The sequence below is a fragment of the Aethalodelphis obliquidens genome, unplaced genomic scaffold, assembly GCF_003676395.1.
Source record: "Aethalodelphis obliquidens isolate GAN/ISIS:26980383/991018 unplaced genomic scaffold, ASM367639v1 scaffold21, whole genome shotgun sequence".
NCBI classification, from domain to species: Eukaryota; Metazoa; Chordata; class Mammalia; order Artiodactyla; family Delphinidae; genus Aethalodelphis; species Aethalodelphis obliquidens.
Genome location: NW_020837965.1, coordinates 28,190,469 through 28,213,464, shown reverse-complemented (window position 1 = coordinate 28,213,464; position 22,996 = coordinate 28,190,469). Strand labels below are relative to the sequence as shown.

General features: G+C 56.5%; 1 protein-coding gene across 8 annotated transcripts in view; it reads right to left on the bottom strand.

Moving 5' to 3' along the window:
- The window catches only part of PACS2 (phosphofurin acidic cluster sorting protein 2), a 62,882-nt gene that overhangs the window by 16,074 nt on the left and 23,812 nt on the right, over positions 1-22,996 (bottom strand). For 6 of the 8 annotated variants that reach the window (XR_003435714.1, XM_027120799.1, XM_027120801.1 and 3 more), the window contains exons 2-11: positions 13,497-13,584; positions 10,367-10,456; positions 8,896-9,021; positions 7,765-7,927; positions 7,177-7,250; positions 6,745-6,825; positions 5,519-5,578; positions 2,370-2,527; positions 694-784; positions 250-324 (exon numbers count right to left, since the gene is read on the bottom strand). Coding sequence is in view for 7 of the 8 variants with exons in the window: in XM_027120799.1 (XP_026976600.1) it covers positions 250-324; positions 694-784; positions 2,370-2,527; positions 5,519-5,578; positions 6,745-6,825; positions 7,177-7,250; positions 7,765-7,927; positions 8,896-9,021; positions 10,367-10,456; positions 13,497-13,584 (1,006 nt within the window). In the remaining variant the exon portion in view is untranslated. The remainder of the gene's footprint in view (positions 1-249; positions 325-693; positions 785-2,369; positions 2,528-5,518; positions 5,579-6,744; positions 6,826-7,176; positions 7,251-7,764; positions 7,928-8,895; positions 9,022-10,366; positions 10,457-13,496; positions 13,585-22,996) is intronic. The other 2 variants (XM_027120800.1, XM_027120802.1) reach the window with 1 other exon arrangement.

Genomic DNA, 22,996 nt, shown 5'->3' with positions numbered 1-22,996 from the left:
AATCCGGGGGGCCCTGACCGTCCCCCTGGAGTGGGGTGAATCCGGGGATCCCTGACCGTTCCCCTGGCATGGGGTGAAACCTGGCCCCCTCCCTGGGGTGGGGGTGAGTTCAGGGGCGCCTTCGTGGTTCTGTGCACAGGTTCTGGGTGGCGGAAGCAGGAGGACCTGCCGGTCAGGGATCAGACCCCTAGAGGCAGCACGTAAGTGGGCTCTCTGTTGGCACCCGTGAACGTGGCCCCGCCTGCTCACATGGGCCACGGAATCGGAGATGCTGTCACTTGGCTGCTTCCCTCCGAGGGCCCGCGTCTTCTCAGGCACGTCAGCCTGTGTGGACGAGACGGGAGGGAATCAGGCTGTGTCCGACCATGGCACCGAGGCTGGCTCACCTCTGGGCAGGGGGTTCTGGGCTTGGAGGCAGCCTGGGGAGACTGGCCAGGATTTCCTGGACTGTGGGTTCAGGGTCACCCCACGACTGTCACCTGGAGCCTGGCAGGGGAACCCGGGCCGAGCATGCTTGGCCTTGGGTCAGCCCAGCACCAATGCGCAAGCTGCCTCGAGGGGCTCAGACAGGAAGGGTCAGGGTGCCCCACCCCACCCGAGGGTGCGCCCCACCCCCACCCGAGGGTGCGCCCCCCACCCCCCACCCGAGGGCCCCCGTGGGAGCACGGGGCTGCCTGGCTCCGGGCCGCTCACCGGACTCGGAGGCTCCTTCTGGCTCCGGGCACTGTGGATACTCCCGATCTCTGTCTGCGAGCTGGAGTGGGACAAGCCTTCGAAGTACGGCCTGGGTGGCGCGGACGGAGAGCGCGTTATTCTCCAGTACCTCCCCGAGCTGAAGGCGCAGCCGCTGCGCCTGGCGGGGTCAGACGCGCAGCAGGGCCCCCACCCTTGAGGACCGTGGCACAGGCGAGGACCCGAGGGCCTGAGAGCAGCTGAGCAGACCTGTGCCCCAAAACCCCATCCGCTCTCGGCCTCGGCCCTGGCGGGGTGGCCAGCGGCACACGTTGACAGCTGCACCCGACACCCGGGCTGGAGGCCTGTCGGGTGGGGAACCCACAGCCAGCTTGCAGGAGCCGAAGGTCAAGCTAAAACGAGGGACGGGACTCACGCAGTGTCTGGTGACGAAGCCACGTGGGGCGGGACCACGGTGCGTGGCAGGAGGGTCAGGCCTGAGACGCCACGCCTCAGCCCCAGGACTGGGACGCGGGCTGGCCAGGGCTTGCCCTGTAGGCACAGCTAACATTATGGAGGGAACTACAGGCGAGGACGGCCCGGGTCAGCCGGGCACCGAGGTAGTCACGGCGGCTGATAAAAGCAGAGATCTCCAACTGAAGGCAGAGGGGTCGGGGGGCAAATACCGAGGGACACGACCACCGTGCTGGCCTTAAAGGTGGAGGGGGCAGCAGGTAGAAGGGAGGCAGGAGCCCCGTCCTGCAGCCGCCTGGCTGAGCCCCCAGGAGGCCAGTGGCCGACACCCTGACTTGAGCCCACAGTCTCCAACCTCCCAGAGGAGGGTAACTGGGCAGTTGAGTCAAAGGTCGCCGGTCAGCAGCTGGGGACGCTGCACTGGGAGGTGGGTGTGCGAGGCTGCAGCGGGAGCTGGAGGGCAGGTGACAGCATGGCCACCCCTTTCTCGTGTGTGCTTCCTTGTGTCTGACTTATGCTTGTTTTAAGTTTAAAAACCAACCGGTCCGCATACCTCTCCGCCTGACTTGGACGCCCTCCACCCCCACCGGCTCCTGAGGCGGACTCAGACCCGTGCGCTCTCTCCACCAGGCCGGGCATCAGCGCCCGCATCACCTGTCCCCCAGACTCCCTTCCAGCACCAGCCATGCCGCACCCGTGCCCCTGGGGGGTGGCCCCAGCACGCCCCTCGTCTCCGCGTCGGACGGAGCCCTGTGGGCCTGTGCTCACCGGTCCCCTCCTGTGATGCCCAGCCAGCACCCCCTCCCCAGCCCACATCCCCCCACCCCCCGCCCAGGGCCCGCCTTCCACACAACTTCCCGGCCCGCCCCCCTCCTGCCCCAACACCACGGCCTCCTGCAGGGATGACCCGAGCTGCTCCCAGCAGATCCCAGAGAGACCTTTTCCAGATACAAACTGGACCCTGTCACTTCGCCACTTCTCACCTCTGGAAGCACCGCAGACCTGGGGCACCGTTGGGGTCTGCGGCTCCTGCTCTCCCCTCCCCAGAGCCTGCACCCCCAAGGGCCTGCTTTCTCACAAACCACCTTTCCCTCCGGCCCGGACGACCCCCCAGATGGACTTCCTCCTGGGCTGGCCTCTGCCAACCTCCAGCTTTGAAGGCAGACGGCCGTGTCCACTGTGTCCCAGCGTGGTGGCATACGCCGGCCAGCGGCTGTGCCCACCTGAGCTTTGGCTTGGGGGTGCTGAGGACGCTGTCGTCGTCCTCCATGTCGGGGCCGCTGTCACTGGGGTTCTCCATGTCCAGCGTGTCGTACAGAAGGTCCAGGTCCTCCTCCACCTCGGGGACATGCTCTGCAGGGTCCTGCTCCGAGTCCAGGACCTACGTGGGATCCGAGGTGTGAGGCTGGCCCGGTGGGAAGGGGCTCCTGAGGGACAGGTGGGAGGAGGGCGCACGGCCGCCCAGCACCCCTCCTCCAGCCTGTGCCACCAGCCAGTCCCTTGGGGACCTCCGGTCACCCGGGCGCTGCGCAGGGGGCTCTTCTCCCCAGCCTCAGAAGCTTTAACACCCCAACGCACCCTTTAGAGCACCAAGCGGTGCTATGACAGTGTGTGCTGTGGTGTGGTACCGCCACGATCAGGACGTAAACGGTTTCCCTCCCCAGGCACCCCCTGCCCCCGACGGTCCCCCCACCCAGCCCCGTGCACCGGGCCTTTCCCAGGATGGTACACGAATGGAACTGCTCCACGTGCAGCCTCCCCTCACTCAGCGTGACGTGTGTGTGTGTGTCTGTGTGTGTGTGTGTGTGTGTGTGTGTGTAAGTGTGCTTGCCCACAGCCTGCTCCTTCTTGATAGTGGGCCACCCAAGGGAGGGGTCACAGTATGTCTGACCAACGGCCGGTGGAGGACAGGGCGACGCGCCCAGCGTCTGCACTACAGGTGAAGCTCCTGTGACTGTTTATCAGTGGACGTGCTAAACGTGTGGACGTGTTTCCATCTCTCGTAGGGAAGTACTCAGCAGTGGGTGCTGGGTGCCTGGCAAGCCTTCCAAGGCACCGCTGGCCTGTTCTCCACAGTGGCTGCACCGCTTCCGTTCCCTCCAGCACGTGTGAGGGTTCCCACTGTTACACACCCTTGTCGACACTTATCTTCCGTGTTCCTGGTGACGGCCGCCCTAGTGGGTATTAAGAGGAGTCTGTGGTTCTGATCTGTGTTCGCCAAAGACTAGAGATGCCAAGCATCTCTTCACGGGCTGATTGGCTGTATTTCTTCTTTGGAGAACTATCTAGTCAGATCCTTTGCCCAATTTTTAAAGTGGACAATTAATTTTTTAACTGCATTGTTTTGTTTTTGAGTTGTAAGTGTTCTTTATGTATTCTGGATACAAGTCTCTTATCAGATATATGATTTTTTAAAATTTATTTGACTTATCTATTTTTGGCTGCGTTGGGTCTTCGTTGCTGCGTGCAGGCTTTCTCTAGTTGCGGCGAGTGGGGGCTGCTCTTCGTTGGGGTGCGCGGGCTTCTCATTGCGGTGGCTTCTCTTGTTGCGGAGCACGGGCTCTAGGCACGCGGGCTTCAGTAGTTGTGGCACGTGGGCTCAGTAGTTGTGGCTCGAGGGCTGTAGAGCGCAGGCTCAGTAGTTGTGGCGCACGGGCTTAGTTGCTCCGCAGCATGTGGGATCTTCCCAGACCAGGGCTCGAACCCGTGTCCCCTGCGTTGACAGGGGGATTCTGAACCACTGCACCACCAGGGAAGCCCCAGATATATGATGTGCAAAAAATTTTTCCCGTTCTGTGGGCTGTTGTTTCATTTTCTTGATGGTATTGTTGTAAGCACAGCAAGTTTAAATTTTGATGTAGTCCAACTTACCTATTTTTTCTTCGTTTGCTCATGCTTTTGGTGTCATTATCTAAAAAACCGTTGCCTGACCCGAGATCACAAATGCCGCTGTTTTTTTCTAAGAGGTCTGTAGTTTCAGCTTGCACATTTACATCTCTGACCCGTTTTGAGTTAATTTTTGTAGGCTGTGGCGTGAGGTAGGGGTCCAGCTTCACTCTTCTCTGTGCAGATATCCAGTCGTGCCAGCACTATTTGCTGAAAAGGCTATTCTTCTCCCCACTGAATGGTCTTCGCAGCTTGTCGAAAATCAACCGATCATAAATAGAAGAACTTATTTCTGGACTCTTAACCTTACTTCGTTGACCCGCCACAGTCTCATGACAGGAGCTTTAGGTAAGTTTTGAAAATGGACAGGTGAGTCCTCCAACTTGTGCTTTTTTTTTTTTTTTTTTTTGTGGTACGCGGGCCTCTCACTGTTGTGGCCTCTCCCGTTGCGGAGCACAGGCTCCGGACGCGCAGGCTCAGCGGCCATGGCCCACGGGCCCAGCCGCTCCGCGGCATGTGGGATCTTCCCGGACCGGGGCACGAACCCGTGTCCCCTGCACCGGCAGGCGGACTCTCAATCACTGCGCCACCAGGGAAGCCCCAACTTGTGCTTTTTCAGGATTGTTTTGTTGCTTCTGCGTCCCTTGCATTTCCACATAAGTTTCAGGACTAGCTGGTTGGTTTCTGCAAAAAGGCAGCTGGTGATTTGATAGGAATCATGTTGACGCTGTGGGTCAGTGTGGGAAGGACCGTGGCTGAGCCGGGCCCATTTCGAGCAGCTGACCCGCTAAGAGCTGCTGCAAGAGGATGCCCCAACACCGCGCGTGGACGCACAGCCGTGGCTTCCGGGAAGCACACAGCTCACTTTGCGGGCCATCGTGACACATGTGATAACGATGTCTTGGGGCTTCGATACTTAAATGCCACCTCTCCTGGGTGGGTCCAGAACCTGGGGACTAATTTTCCTCTGATCACATTGAAAAAAAGTTTTGTTTTTTTTTTTTCTGGTTATCACAGTTACACAAAGTCATCATTTGGAGACTAGAAAAAAGCTAAAAGAAAAAATTTGAAAACACATAGTATGTTGATCGTGGGGAGGCAGTGTGTGGGGTGACAGGGCACATGGGAACTCTGTGCTCAGTTTTGCTGTGAACCTAAAACTGCCCTAAAAAATAAAGTTGATTGATAAAAAAACACAAAACACAGAAACCCGTGGTCACACCCCCCACAGAAAATGTCCCGCCCTCCTCCAGATCTGTTCAGAGCAGGCTGTCAAGAAACACAGCAGGCATCACCTGGGGCCCTGCCTGCCCCTCGAGCACCCCCGGGGCAGGCGCCACCATCGCCCTCGCTCCTGGAGACGGCAGTGACGTCCAGAGGGCCACGGCGGCAGCGAACAGCAGAGCGGGACCCGCCGGAACCGGCCTCCAGAGCCCTACCCCGACCGGACGCGGGGCTGCCACGGGGGGAGGGGCTGCGCACTCACCTCGTCGGAAACTTTAAATCTCCGCAGCAGGGCCACGACCTTCTGCTTGAAGTTCTGTTGCTGCGAGACAAGCAGGCCGGCATCAGAGCCCTTGGAGCCGCTTCCCGGAGGACACAGTGGGGCCGGCACCGGGCTGCACCGCGAGGGCGGCCTCAGCCGGTGGGGGGCACAGCTCAGACACGCGGCAACACCTATGAACTTGAACACGGCTGCCGGCACTTTAACAACAGTAAGCGTTTTCACAAGCCTCTGAAACCACAGCTGTGGTCGGACTAAGAAATGGACCCAGAGAAGGGCTGTCAGCCTCAGAGCCGGCGAAGGGGAGCCGCAGGGAGGGCGTATCTATGGTTGTGCCAGTGACGCCCCCGCCCTCCCTCCTCGGGACCTAGGGCGTGGTCAGGGCGCATCGGAGCCTGAGCCCATCTGCTCCTGGTGCTGCCCTGGCCACTGGCCTCCGACCGAGGCCACCCAAAAGGAGGCCCACGCCCCCTCCACAGAAGTTGGGCCTCGGGTCCTGGACCTGAGGCTCAAACAGGTACTGTCACAGCAGCGTGAGGGCCTCCACACCACGGTCCAGAACACGTGCGTCACCCGGTATACGGGGACCAGCCCACGGTCTCCCAGCATGGCTGGGGGGGGCAGTGGTCTCTGGGGCTGGGCTGGGCCATCAGCACCGGGGCTTCCCGGGTCTCCCTTCGAGCTGGCCTGGCCTGGGGCCGCAGGGCAGAGTGGCTCGGCACTGTAAGCTCGCCCAGGAGCTCTGGCACCGGGGCTGGACGATTCATGATGGGCCACGGCCCCTGCCTGGATTTCCCTCCTAAAGGAGGAGCCTGGCAGCCCTTCCAAGCCCCTGGGCACAGAGCAGAGCCGGGGGCGGGGGCTGGCCTCACACTGGGCGTGTCTGGGCCAAGCGGCAGGGGACCGGCCCTCGGCTCTGCTCCGAGAGTGGCCTTGCCCCCTGTCCTCTGGGCTGTAGGCCACAGCCCCCCTCCCAGGGCAAGGCCGTGGCACGGGGTCTCCCCGCCTTCATGCTGTATTTGGGGAAGAGACTGGGCCTCTGAAGAAGCCACAGGGCTGGGCTCAGGGGACAGCGCGTGTGCCCATGTGATCCCAGGGCAGGCCGCCTCACGTCCTGACCCGCCCCTCCCGAGGGCTCCACCCGGCCCCCACCCCGGGTCCCCACCCCGTGCCCTTCCCCAGTGTTAGTAAAACCAGTTTCCACCGACCCTGGTCATGGACGTCGTTCTTACTATCGATCGCCGTTGCTTCTTGGGCTTCCCCACGTCGAAGTCATCCTCGTCCAAATCCTGCAGAGACACGTGGCACCTGGGGCCAGGCCACCCTCAGTACGCGTGGGACCCTGCCCCTGCCTGCTGTGCCCCTGGCCCAGGGCCGACCCACGTGGATGTGCGGCCTCCCTGGGCGGCGTGGGGAGGGGCCTGGTCTCCTGGGCGTCCCAGTGCGTCTGCTGACACCCTCCAGCCCCGGGGACGGGGACCAGGCTCCCAGCCCCCTATGCCCCCTGCTACCCTGGCAACAGTGGCTCTGGGGGGGCCCGGGCCCGTCCACGGCGGGCTGCACAGCTGTGGGGGTCTGGTAGGGGCCGGGCACGGGGCGCTGGGAGCCTCGAGGCCGGCACCCCCCGGGCCCCGCGTTACCTGCCCCTGCACGGCGTCGTCGCTGGCTTCCTGCTCGGAGGAGAAGCTCTCGTACTCCTCCTCGGAGTAGTTATCTGCGGGGTGAACAGATGGAAGGGGGGGCGCCTCGACGTTCCAGCCCGTGTCCCAGCAATAAGGTGGCGCCCCAGTGACTGTCCCCGCCCCCGGCGTGCAGGGGAGCCACGAGGACACAGCCCCACACGCGGCAGATGGACTGTCGAGGGGGCAGGGGCTGCACGTTGTAGCCCCCCACCGTGGCCCCCAGCCCTTCTGCCCGTCACAGGGCTCAAACTGGGTCTCCTGCTCGACTAGGCCCCCACTGGCCCACCCTCGCCTCAGGGGAGATGGTGACCCCAACTGCGACGGAGGTGACAGCCCACACCACGACCGTGCCAGACCCTGGGAGGCACCATGGTCGACCCCATGACCTGCTTCCTGACCGTGTCCCAGTGCACAGGCAGGGCTGACATGCCTGCAGCCCAGAGAGTAGCCGCAGACCCTCACATCCCCTCCCCAACCTCTCGAGCCCACGGGCCAGCGGCCAGGAGGCGGCGCCCGCGACAGCAGCGCTGCCTCAGCTGTCCTCACCGGTGGACTTGGCCTTGGGGCCGGCCTGCATGGTGCTGTCCTCGTGGTCGATAGGCTGGCTGGACAGGGAGAAGATCCAGATCTCGGCCACCTTGACCGCGGCCTCCTTGATGTTGCTGCAGAGGCTCAGCACCTGGCCGCCCTCCGACGGCTGCTGCATCACCTGTGGGCAGGGCGCGGTTCTAGAGGCCTCACCAGCCTCACCCTGCGGGGGACACACGCTGGGGGTCGGGTGGGCTTTCCCCTGGCGGTGACGGCAGGGGTGCACTCTGCAGGGCAAGCACGGTGGCAGGGGCGGTGCAGGAGGACACGAGGACAGGGGGCCCGCGGACGGGCCAAGAGAGGAGACACGGGAGCAGGGTGGACGGGCTGGGAGGGAGCACACCGGGCCAGGCTGGGAGGTCAGCCAGGCCCCGCCCCTAAGGACTGGAGGCCATCAGGGAGGAGGGTCGGCGGCAGCGAGCAGTGTGTGAAGCCACGCAGGGGCCAGTCCAGGCACAGCCACCGACTCTCGGGACTCAACCCCAGGAACCCGTGTCCCTGGGGGACCAAGGAGGACCGGGCCCCCAGTGCAAGCCGGGGCTCTGGTGCCGCGGAGCTGACATGCACCAGGTTTGGCCCACCAGGATGATGAGACCCTGCGGCCGTTCTGATCATGAGAGAATCAAATAAACTGGGGAGAGCGGCAGAGCCCCCCTGCGTCCCCCGCCCGGTGCCAGCCTGAGCCCCGCGCTGGTCCCAGACGCCCAAGCCGTTCACCTTCACGGGGTCTCGTCATGATAACCCAGCGAATGTGTGCCTCTGCGTTTTAGGAGCTGCGTTTGGGGTCATTTGATCACATCTAGATGCTGGGGTTTTATGGACCAGATTCTTTTTTAATTTGGGGGGGCTTAGTTGTGGGGGGGAAACTCCTTAGCCAAGTAAGAAAGTAAGAATTTTGAGAAAAGTAACATCACCTATCACCATCAGTGAAAAAGCCAAGTTAAAAAAGGTGAGCTGGCAGCCCCTCCGACCCACACCAGCACGTGTCCACCCACCCCAGGGAGCCCCCGTCCCGCCGAGCAGGACGTCCAGGAGGGACAGCGTGGGGCAAGGGCGCCTGGAGGGAGGCCGCCGCCCAGCCGCCCTAACCTCGGCCATGTTGATGGAACCAGCCGCCAGCGTTTTGTAGCCCAGGATCGTCCGGTTCTTGTACCGCTTTCTTCGCTGCAACATGATCTGAAGCTTGTTGCCTTCTCTTTTCAAGAAGTGGGGGTACTGCGGGAGAAGGAGGGGGGGTCACAGCAATGAAGGCAGCCACGCCCACCGACACCCACGAGGTCTCACGCACCCAAGCCCCAGGGTTCCCTCCCTGCTGGTCATCAAGGACCTCGGTTGCCAGGAACAGCCCCTGGTGGCAGATGCGTGCCACATGGCCAGGCCCTCGGGAGGCCCTGCGCATCTGTGGACATGCAGTAACTGCCCAGCAGTGCTTCCGCCTGGCGGTCCAGCGGGCCGTGCCCCCAGCACTCCAGGTCCAGGCCGCCTGCGCCTGCTCGTGGGACACTGCAGAGCTTGTGTGCCCACAGCAGACGTGCACGCTTCCTCAAGGTTCACCAATAAAAACCTCCTTTCAAAGCTGGGGCACGACGGGACTGCCCTCCACCTTGACTGTGGTGGCGGTTACATACCTGTGCACCACAAAGCCGTGAACTTAAAAACAGTGAACCGTACATTTTGGAAATTATACTCAGTAAACCTGACTCCCGGGGAGTCCTCTGGCGGTCCAGTGGTTAAGACCCCCCCTTCCACTGCAGGGCGTGTGGGTTTGGCCGGGGAACTAAGATCCCACGTGCCTCGGGGCATGGCCAAAAAATAAAAATAATAAAAAAACCCCAAAGCTGCCGTGGGTCTGGGCTCCGGCGGAGCCAGGCACAGCCCGGTGAGGTGGTCTTGGGGGAGGGCAGAGGCGGACGGGCAGGGTTCTCACAGACTCGCCAAAGCGCGGCCCTGTCTTCTACACTCACAGGGAGAACGGAGGAGTTTAATGTATCGGAAAAGCACTGATACTAAATACAGCAAGTGTCTTCAGCCAGAACTACATCCACTGAATTTAAATAATGCAGATCTTAATTATGCAAAGAGACGCGGGGGTGGGGGCGGGGTGAGGAGGCTGGGGGCGGGGGAGGGCTGATCTACTCACGCCCCCCACCCGGGGGGGCCTCTGCTTCACACGGTGGGGGGGTCCCAGTCTAAACAGCCCACGTTCACCGCCAGCACAGCCCAAAATAATACTCCCGAGGGGTTTGAACTCGCGACACCGAGTTTCCATAGGTTCCTCCCCATCTTTCTTTTTCTTTTTTTAAACAAGGTTGTTTTTTTGAGTGGCTTCCCTCAGCCCCCGCTCCCCCATCTTTTCTAAACGCAGGAATGAGGCGACCTAAACCCATCATCTGAGTTTTGGCCTCACTACGTTCTCTTCATCGTGGGAATGCGACGAGAGACTCGACCTCATAAGCAAGCACATCTCTAACCCCGGAGAGTGAGCCCTGTGGGAGAGGGGACCTCCGTGGCCACAGAGGCTGCGGGAAGGGTGAGGGTGGGGGTCCCCCTGGAGGCCCACCTGCAGGGAGAACGTCAGCGCCAGGTCAGTTTCCACTTGTCCACTGGGGGGCAGCACGATCTCGTGGGACCGCAGGATCCGCTTGGAGCCCTGGGACAGAACAAGACACCTCCTAGTTCAGAAGAAGGCATCTTAAAATGAAGCAGCGAAGATGTCGGCTTGTCAGTTCTCTTCAGACTGTCAGGCAAAGACCCGCAGATGGTGGGGGTGAGGCCCAAGCGCGTGTGATTCCCAAAGGCCCCGCGGGGAGATTTATCCGGAGCCTTAAAAGAGCCCATATCCTCTGACCCCCAAGTCCTCCTCTAGAAGTCTGTGCTAAGCTGTGAGAGAGGAGACAGAACAGTCACTGCCACAGCTGCAGGATGGAGGTGCAGCAAGAGATGCAGCTGGACAAGCAGGTGCGCGAGAAGCCACACGCTCCTGGGAAAGCAGGACCGCCCCCGCCCCACTGAGAGCAGAGTGGGTGCCAAGGTCAGTGATTAAAGCCCAGCAGCACCGTCACAAGGACAGAGAGAGCAGTACAAGCCTAGAACTAGGTTCAGAAAACACACAGACACATGTAAAAACAAACAGTGTGTAATAAGGAGCCTTCAGGTCGGCAAGAAAAGCTAATCACTAAATGGCTGTGATACATGGGTGGTGAGTCATCTGTATAAAACACACAGGTCCCGGGGGCTTCCCGGTGGTGCAGTGGTTAAGAATCTGCCTGCCGATGCAGGGACACGGGTTCGAGCCCTGGTCCGGGAAGATCCCACATGCCGCGGAGCAACTGAGCCCGTGCACCACAACTACTGAGCCTGCACTCTAGAGCCCGCGAGCCACAACTACTGAGCCCACGTGCCACAACTACTGAAGCCCGTGCACCACAAGTACTGAGCCTGTGCTCTAGAGCCCACGAGCCACAACTACTGAGCCCATGCACCACAACTACTGAAGCCCACATGCCTAGAGCCCGTGCTCCACAACAAGAGAAGCCACCGCAATGAGAAGCCCACGCACCGCAACGAAGAGTAGCCCCCGCTCGCCGCAACTAGAGAAAGCCCGTGCGCAGCGACAAAGACCCAACACGGCCAAAAATCAATCAATCAATTAATTAATTTAAAAAAATAATTAACCCCCCCCACAGGTCCCAACCTCAAACCTTGTACCAAAATAAGTTCCAAATGGATTAAAGATGTTCATGATAGTATTGTTTTAAAACTAGGTCTCCCAACATGGACGAGCCTTGGAGATGTTACACTAAGTGCAGGAAGCCAGACACAGCAGGACAAACCCCGTGAGCCCACGTCCAGGGGGCCCCACGAGGAGCCAGATTCACAGAGTCAGGCCGGAGAGCAGAGGTTACCACGCAGCTGACGAGGCGTCTCACCAAGATGAGGGGTGCAGAGGAATGGGTGAGAGTGGGAGTGGGGTGTGGGTCCAGGACAAAGACGTGAGCCGCACAGACGTGTGAGCTGACGGGAGTGACGGGGAGGGGCGTGGGCAGCAGTGTGGGGTGGCCGAGCGGCTAAGAAGCCTTGCTGGACACACTGCCCTCTGCTTGCACGCGACGTTGGTGCCGAGGCCGTGCTGCCCACAGCTGCTCCCAGCACGGAGTGTGCCGGGGGGCTCTCCTGACGGTCCTCCCCCAGCCCTAGCTCTCCCGGGGGCAGGCTCCCCGTGTGCGGTCTGGTGCTCTCCCCACACCCTGGCCCGTTCCCCTCTGTCCCTCACAGCCGTTTCCCCCCAGTTTCCTGCGCATCTGATCCCATCCAGGTCAGGACCTAAACTGATGGGCCCGTGCCCCGGGCAAGGAGGACCCACGCGCAGACAGGCGAGGGGGCAGCAGTGAACACACGTACGGAGACTCGGGTCAGCGGGGGAGGCCGGCTCGCCTGCTTCCTCTGGGAGTCAGGACACAGGGGCTGGGGGGCGGGGGGCAGCTGAGGAGCCGGTGCAAAAGGCAGGTGACCCGGGCAGGAGAGGATGCCCCAGGAGAAGCAGGCAAGGAGCTGAGTGTCTGCCAACTAGGGGCGCGGGCCCAGGCAATGGGGGCACTCAGGCAAGCTGGAGGGGGGGGAGCTCCAAGGGGCCTGGGACCCTGACCAGAGGCTGAGTTCTCGATAATGACGGGGTCCGGGGCAGGACCGCAGAGACGGGCAGCTGGAGGAACGGGGCTAGAGTACAGGGGCACCGGTTGTGTCAGAGGTCAACAGTGCCGGTTTCAGAGGCCAGGGATGGGTAAAGCAGCTTGTTCTGAGGGCCCAGAGCGCCATCGACCCCTCCCGAGCCAGGAGGCCCAGAGCACCGCCGGCGGGGCTGGTTCTCATGCGGGCATCTTCCCACGTCCCAGGTGTGCAGCCGGGCACGGCCTGCTTCACGCTGAGAGCGGCAGCCCCGTCGGTGGGGAAGAGCGCTTCTTTGGGTCTTTGTTCAACAGTGTACTGCTTTTCTGGTGACGGCAAATGACCGGGAAGGGCGGGCCTCACGCCTGCTGGGCTCCAAGCTGAGCTCCCAGTTTGGAGGAAAGCCGGGCCCCGAGGCCCACGAGCTGCTCCTGGAGGTCCGGCCAGGAGGCCCTGGTGAGCCTCACGAGGAGCCACAGGCCAGGCCCAGAGCACCCACGCCAGCCGCAGGCCCGAGAGCCACGTCCCACCTCCGGGGCCACCAAAAGGCCAAGGCAGCTCGCACGGCTAACGGGGCCCTCCTCCAGGGCTGCTGGGGAAGGGGGCGCTGAGTGCTGGGGCAGCTGGGTCCCCCTGAAACACCGACACTTGTTCAAAGGCAGAAAGAAGGACCTGTGAGGCCCAAGGGACAGGCAGTATTATGGCCTGGGAGCGAGAGGTGAGCACAGCCAGGCTGGGCCCGGGTGGACAGCTGGCGGGCGAGGGGCACACAGTGCGGGGGGGCGAGCGAGGAGCAGGGAGGGTTTGTCCCAGCTTCTGCATGGGGCCCGTCTGCAGGTGAGCTCAGCACACTTGCTTTCCCCCTCATCCCGGGACCCTGGTGGTGTGCCCTTTGCTGTGCCCGGGAGGGTGGGGCCTCCTGCACGGGCAAGGGTCCAGCTGCTGGTGCGGCTGTGCCCCTCTCATCTCCTGGGCAACACAGGCATCCTCGTGGCCCCAGGCCAGTGACACAGGCAGACCCTCACCTGCATCTTGACAGCAATCACCACCGAGATGAGCTCCTTCTCCAGCTCCTTGAAGACCACCAGCTTCTTCAAGGTCAGGCTGCACAACCTGCAAAGGGCACAGACGGGCTCAGCAGTGACCGTGCACTCCGACGCCTTCTCAGGCTCCAGGAAGGCCCCAAACTGCAGCAGCCCCAGCCTCCGCTGGACCGCGGGCTCTCTGACCCCAGCACCTCGGTCACTCATGGACACTGGCCCTCACGTATCCCAGGAGCCCATGCCCAGGCCCGGCCAGGCTGGGAGCCATCTTTGGGGTCCCTGCACGTAGGGGGCACCCATCAGCACCCCCAGACTGTTGGACCAAGCACCCCTCCGCAGAGGGTCTCCCTCTGGTGAAGGTGGCCTGGGTGGGTCCACAGGCGGGCAGACAGGAAACCTGAGACCACACACCCCCGAAGCCCCCAGGGACCAGGGTACCAGTGCTTGGGAATCCCACTCCCAGCTGCCAGAGCACAGGCCTCCCAGGGACCCTACCCTCAGGGTCCACTCGAGGCCCCGCCCCCTCCTCTCCAGGGTCCTGCCCACCCACATGGTCCCACCCATCCCACAGGCCCCACCCACCTCAGCTGGGCTTCACCTCAGCCTGTCTCCCTGGAGACCGTCATCTGCCCTCCATTGAGCCCAGAGGGGCCAGGAGACAGACACCAGGGCTTCCCAGGCAGAGGATGCCCCTTATTTGACTGCTGCAGGTTGGAGACAGACAGACACAGTGCGTCCCTGATAGTCCCTGACACATAGCAGTGAAGCAGGGGAGCCCAGCAGGACCCCTTATGGCGGGGCCACTCTCACAGCTCAGTCCCTCTGCCATGGGGGCTGCTCTGATTCTGCAGGGCCAGGGAAAAAGCTAGAGAAGGAGACGGATGAAAGCAGCTAACGTTCACCAGGACAGACCACATCCTGGGCCATAAAACGATGCTTCACAAGCACAAACTAAAAGAACCAGAATCACACAAAGTATGTTCTCTGACGAAAATGGAGCAATAGAAGGACAGCTGGGAAACACCAGCTACTTGGGAACTTCAACCACACACTGCTAAGTCACCAACAGCACAGAGAGGAAGCCCGGAAGGACGCGAGGCGCACTTTGTGTGGAATGAAAGTGAAACCAACATGTCAAGAATTGCGGGATGCAGTTAAAGCAGCACTGAGAGGACAATTCACAGCACTGAATGCTTGTATTAGAAAAGAAAGACATTCTCAACCATACAATCTAAGCTTTACCTTAAGACACCAGGAAAAGCGCAAATTAAACCCAAAGTGAGAAGGCAGGAAACGAGGATAAAAGCAGAACAATGAAATTGAAGGTAAAGAAACAATTAGAAAAAATAAAACCAAATTCTGGTTCTTTGGGAAGAGTAATACAATTGACAAAAACTCCAGCCACACAAAGGAAAAAAGAGAGAGAGAGAGAAGGCAAAAATGACCCATATCAGGAATCAAAGAAGGAACATCACTCCAGAGCTCACAGACATGGAACAACGTGATTAGGGACACTACAGATAACTCAGTGCACACAACTCTGAGAACTGAGATTCCACGTACCAAATCCCCGGAAGCTACAAACTGCCCAAACCCACCAGGACGAACAACAGCCTGATCTATTAAAGAAGTTGGATTAATAGTGAAACACTTCTGAAAAAGAAAACTCCAGGTGAGTTTAACCAGATAGCGAAAGAAGAAATAACACCAATTCTACAAAATATCTTCCAGCAAACAGAAGAGGAAAGAATACTTCTCAAATCATCTTAAGAGGTTAGCAAATACCCTGATACCAGCACCAACATCAGACAAAAACAGTACAAAAAAGGAAACTACAGACCAGTTCCTTTCTGAACACACATGTAAAAATCTTCAACAAAATATTAGCAAACTGAATCCAGACATATATAAAAGGAACAACGGATAATACACCATAACCAAAGGGGGTCTGTTCCAGGAATTCAAGGTTGGTTCAACATTTGAAATCAATGTGATACACGTTACCAGACTAAATATGAAAAAACATAAAATCTCAGTCAATTCAGAAAAACTTCTGACAAATTCAATATCCATTCATGAGTAAAAACTCTCAGTGAATGAAGAATAGACGGGAATCCCCTCAACCTGATTAAGAGCACGTCCAAAGGTCCCCCGCGAACATCACGCTGGATGGTGCGAGAGAGAATACTGTCCCCTAAGATCAGGAACGAGGCAAAGCCGCACCCTTTCACCACTGCAATTCAGTGGGCACTGAAGGCCTGCCCAGGGAAAGAGGGCAAGAGAAGGGAACAAAAGGCAGAAGGATAGGAAAGGACAGAATAAAGCTCTTCTTATTTGCAGACAACACAATCATTATGTAGAACGTCCCAAGGAATGTAGGAGAATGTGAAAACGGGCTCCAAGAACTAATGAGCTTAGCAAGATTGAAGGACATCAGTTCAACATATGAAAGGCAACCACGTTTCTATATACTAGGAATGAACAACTGAAGTCAGTGTTTAAAAAACCTTCCATTTACAAAAAAGAAATACCTAAATCTCATAAAATAAATGCACAATCTGCATGCTAGAAACTCCCCACTGCTATCACAAGGAATCAAAGAAGACGTGCCAGACTCGTGGACATTAATTCTCCCCAAACTAGATCTACAGACTTAATGCAATTCCAGTGAAACCCCAGCAAGACTTTTCTGTAGTTATTAGTAAGCTGACTTTTAAGTTTATATGGAAAGGCAAAGGAACTAGAATAATCATAATAATTTAGGAAAAAGGCAAAAATAAACAAATGGGACCTAATTAAACTTAAAAGCTTTTGCACAGCAAAGGAAACCACTGACAAAACAAAAAGACAATCTACGGAATGGGAGAAACGATTTGCAAATGATATGACCAATAAGGGGTTAATATCCAAAATATATAAACAGCTCATACCACTTAATATTGAAAAAACAACCAACCTGATTAAAAAATGAGCAGAAGACCTGAACAGATATTTTTCCAAAGAATACATACAGATGGCCAAAAGACACATGAAAAGATGCTCAACATCACTAATCATTAGAGAAATGCAGATCAAAGCTACCTCACACCTGTCAGAATGGCCATCATCAAAAAGCCTACAGGGCTTCCCTGGTGGCGCAGTGGTTGAGAGTCCGCCTGCCGATGCAGGGGACGCGGGTTCGAGCCCCGGTCCGGGAAGATCCCACATGCCGTGGAGCGGGTGGGCCTGTGAGCCATGGCCGCTGAGCCTGCACGTCCGGAGCCTGTGCTCCGCAACGGGAGAGGCCACAACAGTGAGAGGCCCGCGTACCGCAAAAAGAAAGAAAAAAAATAAGTCTACAGGTAACAAATGCCGGAGAGGATGTGGAGAAAAGGGAACCCTCGTACACTGTTGGTGGGAATGTAAATTGGTGAAGCCCACTAAGGAAAACAGTATGGAGGGTTCCTCAAAAAACTAAAAATAGAGTTACCAAATAACCCAGCAATTCCACTCCTGGGCATATATCGGTTAGAGACAAAAGTACTAATTTGGAAAGATACACGCACCCCAATTTTCACAGCAGCACTGTTTACAATTGCCAAGGCATGGAAGCAATCTAGGTGTCCATTCAGAGATGGAAGGATAAAGAAGACGGGGTATGTACGTATGTATATGTGCATGTACATGTATATGTGTATATACAATGGAATATTACTCGGCCATAAAAAAGAATGAAATTCTGCCATTTACAACATGGGTGGACCTAGAAATAAGTCAGGCAGAGAAAGACAAGATCACTTGTATGTGGAATCTAAAAAATAAAATAAATAAATGCATATAGCAGAAACAGACTCAAATATAGAGAACTAGTGGTTACCAGTGGGGAGAGGGAAGGCGGGAGGGGAGAGATAGGTATAGGGGAAGGTATGAGGTACAAACTACCATGTATAAAATAAATAAGCTACAAGGATGTATTGTACAGCACAGAGAATATAGCCACTATTTACAGTCACTTTAAATGGAGTATAATCTGTGAAACTATTGAGTCACTATGCTGAAACTAATATAATATTGTAAATCAACTACACTTCGAAAGAAAAAACTAATGACTTTGAAAAAGGAGAACAAAGTAAGCTGGGCACCTCTCACTGACATCAAGACTTGCTATAAACCAACACTCATCAAGACAGTGCTGTTGACAAAGGAAAGGCGTACAGATCAACAGAATAGAAAAAGAAAGTCTGATAAATTGGATGTCATCAAAATTTAAAACTTTGCTCTGCGAAAAACACTATAAAGAAAATGAGAAGACAAGCTAAGAGTGGAAGAAAATATTTGCAAATCACATATTCAACAAAGGATTTTATCCAGAGCATATAAAAAACTCTCAAATCTCAATAATATGAAAATAAATAACCCAATAAAAACGGGCAAAAGATTTCAACAGACTCTTCACCAAAAAAGACATATGGGCAATAAATAAGCACATGAAAAGACGCTCAACATTATCAGCTATTAGGGAAATGCAAATTAAAGCCAGAGCTAGATACCACACACCGATTACAAAGGCGGAAGCAAGATCCAAAGGCCAGGCTGGCGAGCCGGCGGAGAGGGGGGCCGTGACCCCGCAGGTGGGGCATCAGCTCCCAGGACCCCCAGCCCCACCCTGGGAATCCACCCAAAGGCTCGGACACGAACATTCACAGCAGCTGAGTTCACATTCGCCCCACACTGGAAACCCAGACGTCCCTCAAAGCCACCAGGCCATCCACCTCAGGGAGTGCTGCTGGGGGACCAGAGGACCGAGCCCCGCCACGTGCACACGCATGCAGGGGCGCACACGCACGCTGCAGGAGAGAAGCCAGAGTCCAGAGGTCGCGCCCTGCATCTTCGCCCACCTATGTACCTTCCGGGAGAGGCAGTGGAGGGCACAGGGCGGAGAGTGGAGCAGGAGCCCCAAGGTTCGGTCTTGGGCGTCCTGGCCTGCCTGCGGGGTGACAGGGCTCAGAGCTGCAGACAAAAAAGCAGGCAGGGTTGAATTTTACTGCATATACGGTTTCTGTTTTTTTAATTAATTCATTTTATTTATTATTTATTTTTGGCTGCGTTGGGTCTTCGTTGCTGCGTGCAGGCTTTCTCTAGTTGCGGCGAGCTCTTCGTTGCGGTGCGCGGGCTTCTCATTGCGGTGCTTCTCTTGTTGCGGAGTATGGGCTCTAGGCGCGTGGGCTTCAGTAGTTGTGACACGTGGGCTCAGTAGTTGTGGCTCGCGGGCTCTAGAGCGCAGGCTCAGCGGCCATGGCTCACGGGCCCAGCCGCTCCGCGGCACGCGGGATCCCCCCAGACCGGGGCACGAACCCGTGTCCCCTGCATCAGCAGGCGGACTCTCAACCGCTGCACCACCAGGGAAGTACCTGCATGTACGTTTTTAAAGTACCTTTTCAAGAGCTGGAAAAACCTAGAAGACCTGAAGGTGCACCAGCCACAACTGCCAAACGGGGGCCTTATTTGGATCCTGCTCTGAATCAATTAATCATTAAAAAATACTTTCCAGCCCTTATTTGGGGGTGGGCGTCTCAGGGTCTCGATCTCTTATTTTCAGGGCTTTCACAACCCCCGTTTCTAGAAGCTGACATCCCTCATGACGCGTCTGGCTGGGGACGGGGTGAGTCCAGCGTTCAGAGTCCACAGCGCAGAGGGGACCGTGCAGGAAGAAGAGCCGGGTGCCCACGAGCACATGGCAGTTAAGAAACCGCTCCACGAAGGGCCTGGCTTCCAGCCCGTAAGGAGGGGCCCGTGCATCCGCAGGGAGCCCGTCTGCACCCCGGACAGACTCACTTCAGAGGCTCATCTCCCAGGTGACTGTGACACCTACAGCCATTCGGGATTTCTTGTGGGGTGTGTGTGTTCTAAGGTATGTTCAAGCTGATGCTATCTGTGCAAACAACGCCAGAAGAATCGAAAGGATCCCCTGCGCCCAGAGCCTGAGCCAGATCAACAGAGTAAATGCTATTTGCTCTTTAGCCAAGGTTGGTTCTGAGAGATAGGCCTGACGGCAGCCAAGGGCGAGATTACTGCAGAATGCCTGGCCCTCAAGGAAACCATAAACAAATACACCGTGAAGCCCCCACAAACAGTGATTCATCACTAAGCTGGGGCCATTATTCCATCAAACGCCCTGCATGGCACTAGGTTCCGCAGTGACACACAGGCCCTATAAAACTCCACCCCATCAGCAGGTGAAAACCCAGTCTTCCACGGGAGGGGGCCTCGCTCACAGCCAGTGTGCTCTTTCCTCGGACTGTGTCTTCTCCGAGCAGGAGAGAGGAAAAAGCCAAGCTCCACACCTAACCCAGAGAGGCAGCGTTCCGGTCTGTCTTCTAAAACAGAGAAAAGTTACAAAGCGTGATGCCACAAAACCCACATACCCACCACCAAGCACTAACAAATGTTCTCCATGCCAGCTGCAGACCTCCTTAGAGAAATAAGGCACCCACGACCACAGAAACCCACTGTGTGCGCTGCTCACCACCCCCTCCCTCCAAAGAAACCACCATCTGGAGGAGGGGTCTCCTCCCAGGACACTGCCAGCCGTCCCCCAACTCTGGGGTCCCCGTCCTCCCTTGATAACAGGCCTCCCCCATGTTAGCTGGGCGCCTGCCTCCTGGCCAGAGACTCCAGTCCTGTCTGGGGCAGCTGGGCACGGCCACTGAGCAGCCGGGGCGGCGGAGCCTGAGCAGAGGCCGTGTGATCACGTTCTGGGTGGCAAGCCCTTGCTCGCTGCCTTCCCCCTAGATGCAATGGCAGGACCTAGGCAGCCACCTTGGACCCAGAAGTGGAAGCCACACGCTCGGGACGGCAGAGGGCCCAGCCAGCCCTGGACCCCTAACTCTGCTGTACACGAGGCAGGAATCAGCACCTTCAGGCGGCTCTGCCTTTCTGACTCCCTGTCACAGAGACATCGGCTGTGCTCTGGACGGCCAGGCATGTCCCATTTTCACTAAATTTGCATGTACGCGTCAGCATGCGTCGTTCTGTTTCTCAAGTCACATGCTAACACCACCCTGAGTGTGCTACTGCAACTTGCCCTTCTCTCCCCACCTCTCATTTCTTTTTGAGAGCCGTGGGCACGTCACTAGTGTGCACTCCCCATGCCCGCTGTGTACTTCCTCTCTGTACGAGCACATGGCTTCTCCATCTCCCCGTGATGGCCGTTCAGGCTGCTCCAGTGATCCGACACTACACGCTCAGGCCCTGTCTTCACAGGGCTGCGTGGGCACCTTCTGCCCAAGTGGGGTTACTGGGTCAGCTCCACACACTCACAACCTGTCCGGGGGTTTTGTCAAACCGTTCCCCCAAGCTGTGGGGTTAATATGCATTCCTGCTGGCCCAGGGGGTGTTGGTGTCCTGGGGCAGCCATAACGAATACCAGACAGGGCGGCTTAGACAACAGACATGTTTCTCACGGTCTGGAGGCTGGAGGTCTGGGATCGGGGTGCCTGCAGGGCTGGTTTTCTCTGGTCATAAGAGAAGGATCTGTTTGGGCCTCTCTCCCTGGCTGGCAGACGGCCGCCCCTCACGGCCTCCACTCTGTGCACGCCCCCCCACCCCCAGCCCGGCGTCTCTCTGTGCGTCTAGATCTCCCTCATTTTAAGGACACCAGGGAGAAGGACCTGCCCTACGGCCTCATTTTAAGCTAATCGCCTCTTTGAATACCTGTCTCCAAATACAGTCACATCCCGACGCACTGGGAGAGTCAGGGAGTCACAGCGTGAATTTGGCGGGGGCAGGACACAATTCAGCCCCTAGCACTCAACCCCCCAAACGAACAGAATCAGTAGATTGGGGGGATCTCACGGTGGTTTTACCTGGTATCGCCCTGGCCTCCAGGGAGGCTGCGCAGCTTCTCGGATGCTTGCTGGCCGCGAGCGTTCCGTGGCCTGCCTGTCCACAACCTTCGCCCATTTTTCTATTGCACTGGCATTTCCTCACTGTCTTGGGATTCTTCCTTTATTCTAGGTGTAACCATTGGCCTACGTACATCACATCTATCATCTCCTAGCTGCAGGCTGTCACATGAGTGGGTTTCCAGACAATGTTTATTTAATTAAATGTCTTTTATGAGTTATGCTTGTTGGATAATATATTCGTTAATTTCACACCCCTCCTCCCAATTTTTTTTCTCTTTTCACTGAGGTCATTAATCTATGTGGAGCTGTTCTGTGTATGGTGTGAGGTAGGGACCTGATTTTATTATTTTCTATGTGGATGCCCACCTGTCCCCCAACCAATTCTGAAAGAGTACATCCCTTCCTTATGGATGAAGAAGGCTGTTTCTGAAGCGTGCTGCATTTGTGTGTTTCTGTGTCCTGCTCTATGTCCCACAGGTCAATCTGTCCGTACTTCTGACAACTGCATATTGTTTTCATCAGTACAGCTTATTTAAATAAACATGCATCTGCTAAGGAAAACACTCCCTAAACACAAGCATACTTCATTTTTCTTTCCAGTTGCTTGTCTGTTTCATATAAACTTCACAATTTGCTTGCCAAGTTCAATTCCTTCATGGAATTTTACAAAACTGAATGGCATTTAGGGAGAAGTGACATCTTTAGGTCGTCACGGAGCCTCAGCACCTCCTTACTCAGGTGTTTTACGTCCTTGAGTACGTGGTTAGCCGGTTCTCTGGCGAAAGTCATTAATGCCCTTTGGCCAATTGATTCCTAGACAAGCTACTAGCTGCTTTTCTGAATAACACTCTTTTTCTTATTTTCAAATTGAAACACTGCAGGTGTTTCAACACTATTGATTCTGTGTGCTGATCCTGTATCAGTCAACCTTCCAGAACCGTTACTGGTTCTAACAGCTTGTATGCTCTCTTGTATTGTCCATTTGAACAACAATGCCATCTGCAAATGGTAGTTGTGTTTCTTTCAACCCATTCCGATCTACTTTTCACGTCTTGCTGCACTGCCCAGTACCTCAAGGATAATAGCAGTTACCTTCCTTCTTGGTTTTAGAGGTACTATTTCTAGCGTTTAAGAATGATGTGTGCACGGCAGCGAAGCCCGGTAACCTTTCTGCAGTGATGGAAATGTTCTATAGCTGCACTCTCTAATGTGGTAACCAGCAGCCAGCAGTTGGAATATGGCTGGTGCTACTGCAGAAGTGAATCACATTTTAATGGATAAACGGATTGATCGATAGCCACATGTAGGCTAATACACTGGACAGTGAAGGTCTGTAGATTTTTAGTAGGTGCCCTGTAACAGGTTAAAGTTCCTGTTTATTTCTACATCCCTAAGAACGTGTCTTAAATTTCACCAAATGTTTTTTCTGCATAGATCATATGATTTTTCTCTTTCACTCTGAATGTAATAAAAATAATAAATAGTCTACTGTTAAGTAAATCACCCACACACTCCGGAGATAATTCCTATTTCATGAAATGCTTTTGCAACTTTATACCTTGTAGGGATGTTTTTTGGGGGGGTCAACATTTTCTT